A 9,780-nucleotide genomic window follows, 5' to 3' on the forward strand; every position below is an offset into this window, starting at 1 on the left:
GGAGGTGGGGGACAAAGAGAAATGAGAGATGTGCTGCTGCCATGCCTTGTGTGTGTGTGTGTGTGTGTGAGAGAGAGAGAGAGATGTACTGTTGGCTTGCACTTCATAGTTACATATTTATTGAAGACACAAGTAAACATGTCATTGGGTGTGGATGTTTTCTGGCTGGGATATTTGTGTTGATGGCTGCTCGAACACAAACTACGCCTTCGTGCATTTAAAGCAAGTTCTGTTTTAGTGATTTGATTTCATTTTATTAAGTGCTGCTGCATTGTATATGTTTTGTCAGTATTTTCTTTGGATTGTCAGTGCATGCTTTGAGTTTCACTGTGTATTTTTCAATTATCACTCATCTTTTCACCTCCCCATCATTGTCTATCATTTAGTTGTTTTTTTTCTCTTTGGACTTTTATTTTTCTTTGGTCTGGTTGTTTGTTCGTTTGGTTTGGTACATATCACACAATCTTGGTTTTATGGAGCAAAATGACAGCTGTGATTTCTGTGGGTTGTACAGTTTTTGTATTGATGTTACTGTAAAATACTTTTCATTCATTGAAATATAAAAACAGAGATGGGCCAGTTTTGTGAAAGATTGATTGTTTGGGTGGTGTGACGTGATGATGTTGTGATAAACTTTGGCTTGTCTTTCTCTTTCCAAGCCTTGCTCTTTCTCAGTCTCTCTGATAGTCACTGTCTCTGTGTCTCTCTTTGCCTCTGCCACTCTCCCTGTCTTGTTTATCCCTTGCTCTCTCACTTTCTCTGCCACTGGCAAATTTTCTCACTTTTTCTCTCTGTAGGTGGTACCCATCTCATCAATTTTGTTTCAGCAGACATGCTTAACATTGCCTTTTATATCTTAAAAAGCAAACTTCTAGATTCTATAATTTTTTAATTTGTAAAAAAGAAAAAAAAAATCCTATGCAGAATCCATAACTTTCAAGAGCACACTTCAGGCTTCAGTGGTTAAAGTCAAGAAGTCCTATCAAAGCCTTCTTTGTATTTGTTTCTCATTTTGGAAACACACACACACACACACACACTTACAAACACATACACACACCAAAATACACCAATTGTGGGACACACTTGTTTGAAGTGAAACAAAGCTTGAAACTCTTTTTTTTTATTTTTTTTTTTTTTTACCATATGAATTATTGAAAACACTTGTACCAAAATTCAGTGAGTTAGCAGCTGGGGCAAGGTGGTAAGAGTCACAGGGGAAGTACTTCTGTATTTGGTAATATGACTGTCATTTCTGACTATGACCATAGGAACAACAAAGGATATTGATTTCCATATTGTCATTTTGACAAACTTTTTTTTTCCCCTAAATAATAAAAGAACCCTGGTCCATGGCGGCTAACTTTTCATTATTACAAAAATCAGTCGCTTCCACCTCTGCCCATCTGAGGCAGGGTTTTTGGGCCCATGACGGTCTCCTGTCCAGAGTGTGCTAGGTTCCATTGGGAAGACTGGGACCACACTGTTGAGGATCATCCACTTCATAGATGCATTGTTGGGAGTCTTGTTCAAAATCTTTGATCAACGCTGCAAGTCTTAAATGTCAGTATCTTTTTAAACATGTCTGATGCCAGGATATATTATGAAAGGAAGTGAAGAGCACAACCTTGTCAGTTCCAAACCTTAATGCACTTCTTTAGTAGCATCGTCTTCATCATCCTTATCATAATTCATCCAGAACGGAAACTGTCACATACTCTGACCTTTCATGCACCTGCTCTCATGGTGACCTCGGTTTTGATTCCCATCCACATCCATGCTTGTGGTAACTTTCTGCCTGTTTCCTGTATCGATAGGTTTGTGGGGGACTGTCATGAGTAGGACACTGACAGTCTTCACCAGCATACAGGCTTAAATTATCCAGTTAGTAAAAGACTGCCAAGAAAAAAGCACAGAACCACATAACAGAATCATGTTTCTACAGTATCAGTTTCATGGAAGCATCAAAGCATGCAGACTGATTCAGTTATGCTGCACAACATTTGCGAAAAAGAAAATATAAAAAAGAATGAAGCCTTACCCTGCACTAGTCAGGTATTGAGTTCAGTTCTACAATGATTATAAAAAAAATGATGACGATGACTTTGATGGTCAAACGTGAGCCTGGGCTTGGGAGCACCTGACCAAAAATAATAACAACAAAAAAACAAAAAGAAAACCGACGGGGCGTATAAAGCCGCAAGGCTACGATGCTTGGCATCACCCCTAACCTGAACCTGAAAATCTGTTATACTGAAGGATGATACAATGATAGAAAAGTGTATATTTCTGACGTCAATGAGAAAGGAGGCGGGCGAGAACATGGGTAAGAGGAATGAGATGAGACTCAAATTGAAAATAGCAACTCATTACCTTTCAAAAACGAAAGTTACAAATTATAAAAGAAATCATAGACAAAAAAGTCTTAAAAATGTACTAAAGTTTGCTTACTTTCAGCTTCGCTTTTAAAGAAAGAAAGGAGAATAAAAGACATTGTTTTAGACATTTATTTACACAAGGCCTTTTACCAGTTTCGCAACTGGTCGTCAATCAAAGGGAAGTGATTCCCATATCAATGACCTCAAATAAAGCACTTCCGGAGACGAGCACCTTAGCAACGCGCGAACTCGGTGAACTTGGGAGCGAGCTCCGAGTGGTGTTTCGAAGATTCGCCGAAGGTGCTCCTCACCAAATTTCGCTGCTGAGTTTTCCGCATCCTTCTGAGAACGATAGCTCACAGGCGAAATGACGTCGCTGCAGTTTTTCAAGGCCACGGAGCCCTCGGCAAGCGAGCCTCCAGAATGGGGTACGGGCAAACCTAAAGAGCCTGTCGATGTTGCTGTACCTCGCAACGCTACTTGGAGATATTCGTGAGTGGTTTCTCGATTTGTCTGTCTGTCTGTTTGTCTGCCTGCAGCCGTAGGTTTTAGAGATGTCTCTTTTGGCTGCAGATGTAGGGCAGAATGCGAGATTTTGTCATCACCAGTGTCATCTCGATACGCAGCACTTTGTTTATGTATTTAAATTCAATTTAAAAATCCCTTTGTTTATGCGTTTAAATTTCTTTGAAGCATTTGAAAATCACATGACCCCTATCATACCTTTTTAGACAAAAAAAAAAAAAAAAAAAAAAAACTTGGTAATTTTATTGTAAACTGACCAAAACGAGTCGGAATCTCTTGTAATTTTTAGAGCTAAAAATCTATATTTAGTATATGTCCAAGGTTTTTTTTTTTTCACATACACTTGTTTTCCTTGACTTATATATACTAAAAAAAATTTTTTTATATAGTCATTTGTTTAACAATGTTTAGTGTGAAATTTAACTCGAGAGTATGAAAGAAAATTATTGTTTTACTTTGCAGTTAGTGTATAGCTTTACTGAGATATTAGAATTTTAAAATTCATAAGTCACCAGTGATATTCAGGCATGTTTATAAAAATAGATAGACCAAGAAAAATCACCACCACAGTGACAGTAAATACTGCTAAATACACCATATCTACACATCTGTATTTGATGAAATTATGCCCAGAAATTCAAACAAAAATATTAATTATATAAAAGGTTGTAAAATCTGTTGAAATAAACATTTTTATTGTCTGTACAGGAGACAATAGCTTATAATGTTGTTAATTCTTAGACTCGGCAAGATATTATTTTATTCCGATGCAAATCAAAGATCTTGAAGCATAAGTGTTCAAAGCTTAGATGGGTAGGTCTTTGAAAGGGCTTCTGAGAATGCATTTATAGGTGTGTGTCCCTGGCTGTTTAAAAATGGAAAGATGGCACTGCTTATTCATGGAGGGGCTCCCGGTAATGAACTCATGAAAGAATGAAAACCTTGCATGAGAGCTTAATAATAATAATAATAATAATGGATACTTATATAGTGTGTCTTCACAAGTGACTGAGAACGTTGATGTTTTTGACTTTTTGCATTCATTATCAGTTGTTTCGCTTGTCAGTTTAACGACTTCTCTTTTACGAAGTCCTTTAAGTAATTTCCTGTAACTGTATTTAGAGGGTTTTTTTGTTTGTTTTGTTTTTCTTCCAAATTTCACCCACATTTTTACCCTCATTTGCCCAGTTTCCCCCAACCCTCCATTCATCCACATCTCCCACCCCTTCTAACCAATAATACTCAGATGTCTTCAATCACCGATATGTGTGACGGGACATTAAACAAAAAATTCCTCCTCCTTATATAGCACACTATCCAGAAATCTGCTCTAGGTGCTTTACAAAAACGCTTTGTTAACATAAAACATTACATCTATGTTACATACACACACCAAAATATGACTACACACACACACACACACACGCACACACACACACACACGCACACACACACACACACTGCGTACATACATTTTAACAATACATGTGTATCTAACAGCTACCCTAACACATACGCACACATAGGCAGGCACAAACTTACATAAACGCGCGCGCACACAATACACATTCATATACATGCATGTAGTTAACATAGTCAAGCACAGCTAACGCAAAGGAAGTGGACCTGCCACAATTGAACTTGCTGCTGAGGGAAAAGGTGAGTTTTGAGACGAGATTTAGAAGATGCGAGGGAATCAGAATGACGGAGGTTATCAGGGAGCTTGTTCCACGTCTTTGGCGATTGAAAAGAAAGCTTCACTTCTGACCAGGATTGATCCGTTCTAGTTTCAGTTTCTCAAGGAGGCATCAGCGTGTTTGGACAAATCCATATACGCTGCACCACATCTGCTGTGTAGATGCTTGGCAGCAGCATTATCCTACGAGCTAGTCACGCCTTGAGTGCTTGCATTGAGTATGTGAGTGCCTGTGCGGATTTCCTCTGAAGGATTTTGCTAGAGGACAACACTTTTGTTGCCATGGGTTCTTTTTCAGTGCGCCAAGTGTGTGCTGCACACGGGACCTCAGTTTATTATCTCATCCGAATGACTAGACGCTCAGTTTGATTTTCCAGTCAAACTTGGGAGAAAGTGTGAGAGGGGGAATCAAACCCACACCCTCACGGACGCTGCATCGGCAGATGGGTGTCTTATCCATTCTGCCACCTTCCTTCCTGAGTTCAGTCATTTGCTTTAGAGTTCTTTCCCATCACCATATTTTAGTCCGGAAACCAAGATGGTTACGACTTGAAGGTGTTCCTGCCATGTTAAGTGTGTGGCAGTTCAGATTCGATGAAAATGTGCAGCATTAGAGCAACCCAGTGAAGGTAGTCTGAGACCCCCAGTGATAATGGTAAAAGTCCCTTGGACCCCCATGATAATGGTAAAAGTCCCTTGGACCCCCATGATAATGGTAAAAGTCCCTTGGACCCCCATGATAATGGTAAAAGTCCCTTGGACCCCCATGATAATGGTAAAAGTCCCTTGGACCCCCATGATAATGGTAAAAGTCTCTGGGACACCCATGATAATGGTAGAAGTCTCTGGTACCCCCAATGGTAATGGTAAAAGTCCCTGCGATCCCCATGATAATGGTTAAAGTCTTTGGGTCTGGCAATAATAATGGTGAAAGTCTTTGGAACCCCTAGTGGTAATGGTAAAAGTCTCTTGGACCCCCCATGATAATGGTAAAAGTCTTTTTGGAACCCCTAGTGGTAATGGTAAAAGTACTGGGACCCCCCATGATAATGGTAAAAGTACCTGGGACCCCCAATGATAATGGTAAAAGTCCCTGGGACCCCCAATGATAATGGTAAAAGTCCCTGGGACCCCCAATGATAATGGTAAAAGTACCTGGGACTTCCAGTGATAATGGTAAAAGTCCTCAGGATCACCAATGGTAATGGTAAAAGTGTTTGGGACCCCCCACATTTTTCCTGATCAGAAGCCGTTGTTTTTCTTTTCTTCTGATCCACCATTCTTATGCGCTATTAAGCTGTATGCACCCGAGGTCTGTGATTGCCAATATACCTGGAATAATGCCAGGTTTTAAGACTGGTGTGCACATATTATGTATGCACTCCAATTGTTGGCAGAGGAAGAATTTACTGAGCTTTTATCCCGTGTGCCACTGGCACACACCCTTTCTTGACTATGTGTGTATACATATGTATGTGTACATAACTACATGCATGTATGTGAATGTGTATTGTGTGTGTGTGTTTATGTAAGTTTGTGCCTGCCTATGTGTGCATATCTGTTAGGGTAGCTGTTAGATACATGTATGTTAAAATGTATGTATGCAGTGTGTGTGTGTGTGTGTGTGTGTGTGTGTGTGTGTGTGTGTGTAGTCACATTTTGGTGTGTGTATGTAACATAGATATAATGTTTTATGTCAACAAAAGCGTTTTTGTACAGCACCTAGAGCAGATTTCTGGATAGTGTGCTATATAAGTATCCATTATTATTATTATTCTTTGTCAGCCTTTGTTTTGCATTCGGGGCAAAAGAGGGTGAGGACTGAGTTTCACTTCTGTCAGTTGGCGAGTGCAACAGCCGAGTAGTTAGAGCACTGGACTTTAACTCAGTACGGCCAGTCCTCTCTTCCCCTCTACACAGACCCCTCGGATGTCCAGTGGGTGTCTCAATGACCCAACCTTTAGATTCCGTCAGCAGAATTGTGGTATTCTTTGTCAACATTCACCTCTTCAGTATAAGAGCCTTCCGCTTGCAGTATTTTGATGGTGGTAATTGGGGTGAAACGCTGTTAACGTCTTCTCTTTCGCCGTTCGTATGGAGGGAGTTAAATGTGTGGGTCCTGGGTTCAGATCCAAGTCATGGTGCCTGGTGGGGTTCAGAACAGAGATTCTGTGTGATCTGCCAGGTCAACAGATGTACAGACCTCCTGGTGCTTGACCCCCCCTTTGTGTGTATACGCATGCAGAAGATCAAATGCATATGTTAAACTCCCCCTCCTCTTTTTTTTATCCTCTCAGTCTTCATTCGTTCATTTTCTTTTTCGTTCTTTCTCCCTTAATCTATGTCAACATTTGGAGGGTTATTGAAACAAGAACATGTCCTGAAAACAGACTATGGCTGCCTACAGGATGAGGGGGGGGGGAAGGTTATGCACGTAAAAGCCCACTCATACGTTTACAAGTGAATGTGAGAGGTGGAATCGATGAATGAGGAAGCGGAAGACTGCTGTCCATTTATGTACCTATTTGACGACTGCCAAAGACTGTATGTGCAGTTAAATGCTGCATAGGCGTGGCCTCCACTCTTCAGCTTTTTGCTGTCCACCATTCTTCAGGTCAGCCCATCACACACACACACACACATACACACACACACACACACACACACACAAATAAATCAAAAACAGAAAATCTTTCTGTAAACTTTGGTGGCCAGGGATCTATCTGACAGTGAAAGACCAAGACCATGGCAGTAGTTGGGGGAGGGCGGCAGGCTGGGGGTGGGGGTGGGAGGTTGGGGGGTAGTGGGGAGTCATGGCTGTGTTTCCATTGCGGCTTATTCACAAGGGGCACCTTGCACTGTGGTGGAGATTTCGTGGAGTGTTACTGGTACTGTTACTGCTCCCTTAACTCTTTCCATACGAACGGCGAAAGAGACGACGTTAACAGCATTTCACCTCAATTACCACCATCAAAATATTGCTAGCGGAAGGCTCTTATACTGAAGACGTGAATGTTGACAAAGAATACCACAATTCTGACGGCGGAAGCTAAAGGTTGGGTCATTGAGACACCCACTGGACATCCGAGGGGTCTGTGTAGAGTAGAAGAGAGGACTGGCTGTACGGAGTGAGTTAACCCTCCTGGCTGGCAGGGGCACTGCAAGGTGGAACGCTCTGCTGCAGCTCTCTGTCTCTCACAGTTAATGCGTCAGTGCCTGGGTTTGGGCAAGGTTCCTACCAGTTCACTGCATGATGATGGCTGTCCACCTCTGTCTTTGTCTTCCCCTTCTCTTCCTCTGAACTGTTAATGGTGATGGTGATGGTATGGGTACTTCAGATAAGACGATAAACCGAGGTCCCATGTGCAGCATGCACTTAGCGTACGTAAAAGATCCCACAGCAACAAAAGGGTTGTTCCTGGCAAAATTCTGTAGAAAAATCCACTTTGATAGGAAAAACAAAATAAAACTGCATGCAGAAAAGAAAAAAAAAGAAAGAAAAAAATGGTGGCGTTGTTGTGTAGCGACGCACTCTCCCTGGGGAGAGCAGGCCGAATTTCACACAGAGAAATCTGTTGTGATAAAAAGAAATACAAATACAAACAAATACAAATAATATATAGCACCTATCCTCAGTCAGAGACCAAGCTCTAACAACTTTACAAGCACGGAATCATTTGCACAACAGGCTGCCTGCCTGGGTAGAGCTGACTGACAGCTGCTGTTGGGGGGGTCATCATTCATTTCCTGTGTCACTCAGTCAGGTTTCAGTCATGCACACATCTACTCATACAGACATGTAACATTGTACGTGTATGGCTGTTTTGTTAATTTACACCGCCATGCAGGCAGCCACACTCCGTTTTAGAGGGTTTCCATAACCCACTGAGCAAATGGATCACAGGATCTTTAATGTGCGTATTAGATCTTCTGCATGCGTATACACACTCGCTAGCCAGTTAAACTGGGGAGAGAAAAATATACTCACTGACCAGTAAAAAAAAAATGCTCACTGCCCAGTACAAAAAACACGTGCAAATAAACAGAAGCGCTTGAACTCCCCTGCACAAGGAAATCAGATTGTGGCACTCCGTAACAGGGGTGCAGGCACTATAGCAGGTCTGCACATTTGTTGATCTGTTCCCTGGAGGACGGACTGGAGAGGCCACACATCTTGGTCATGTGGCCACACAACTTCAGCTTCCTCTTTTACACAACGTTCTAATAACAGCTGATCATATATTAACTTGCAGTATGTTAAAGTCCCACATCCTTGACCTGAAATCATCTTCAGTGTAGACAATTTTCAGCAGTCGATTGTTAATTTACAATTTTTTCAAATCTTTGTTAAATTGTCCAGTTGGTTCACAGTGCTAGTTTTTAGCTTTTCATTACAAAGATTTTATATTGTTGTTATTTTTTTGACAGTTATTCTCAGTATCCAACACATACACATGCATGCGCACACACGCACTCATATTTGCATACTCGGATGCATATACAGTAATTTCTTTTCCCTCCCTCAATTTTTCCCTACCCTCGTCTAATATCACTTGTAGTGAAAAGACGTTAAACTAAAGAATGAACAATAGATAATAGGTCTTCACAGCATGTCATGTGTTGTGTTACTCTTGGACAGTGTGTGCAGTGCAGGCAGACCTGCTCTGTCCGAAGTGGTCAGATGAAGCATGTATTCTTTGTTTCTGTCTGTGGTCATAGGCTGCAAATCCTGTGTTCACTTGTATCTGTGTGTGGCCTTTCACGTGTGTGAACACTTTTTACCCTGCTGTATGTATAGTCAGCCATACTTTTAGATTTTGTTTTTGTTTTTGTGGGGTGTGCTTACTGGGTATGTTCACGTTTCCATAATCCACCAGACACTGACATGGTTTATACTTGGAACTTGAATGTGCTGCATTTTATCTTTTGCATGTGTGTACACATAAAGGGGGTTTAGACACACACACACATGCATGCATGCGCACACACACACACACATGCACACACTCACACACACACATGCAAGTGTACACTTGCACAAAATTTAGATTAAAACACAAGAAACAAAGAAAGAAACAAACAAACAAAACACACTCACACGCCATGATATGATAATGAATGGACAGAAACTTCTGGCCAAGTCAGACATGATTCATGAAAAGAAATGATGGAATCTGTCCT

The 9,780-nt window shown here is 41.1% G+C and overlaps 1 protein-coding gene across 1 annotated transcript in view; it reads left to right on the forward strand.

Annotated features, from left to right (window-relative positions):
• The first annotated feature begins 2,627 nt into the window (after positions 1-2,627).
• Positions 2,628-9,780, forward strand: part of LOC143276493 (uncharacterized) — a 35,212-nt gene continuing 28,059 nt past the window's right edge. Inside the window, exon 1 of the mRNA XM_076581015.1 lies at positions 2,628-2,870. Coding sequence (XP_076437130.1) covers positions 2,746-2,870 — 125 coding nt within the window. The 5' untranslated portion in view covers positions 2,628-2,745. The remainder of the gene's footprint in view (positions 2,871-9,780) is intronic.

Source organism: Babylonia areolata, chromosome 32 (genome assembly GCF_041734735.1).
Source record: "Babylonia areolata isolate BAREFJ2019XMU chromosome 32, ASM4173473v1, whole genome shotgun sequence".
Classification (NCBI taxonomy): domain Eukaryota; kingdom Metazoa; phylum Mollusca; class Gastropoda; order Neogastropoda; family Buccinidae; genus Babylonia; species Babylonia areolata.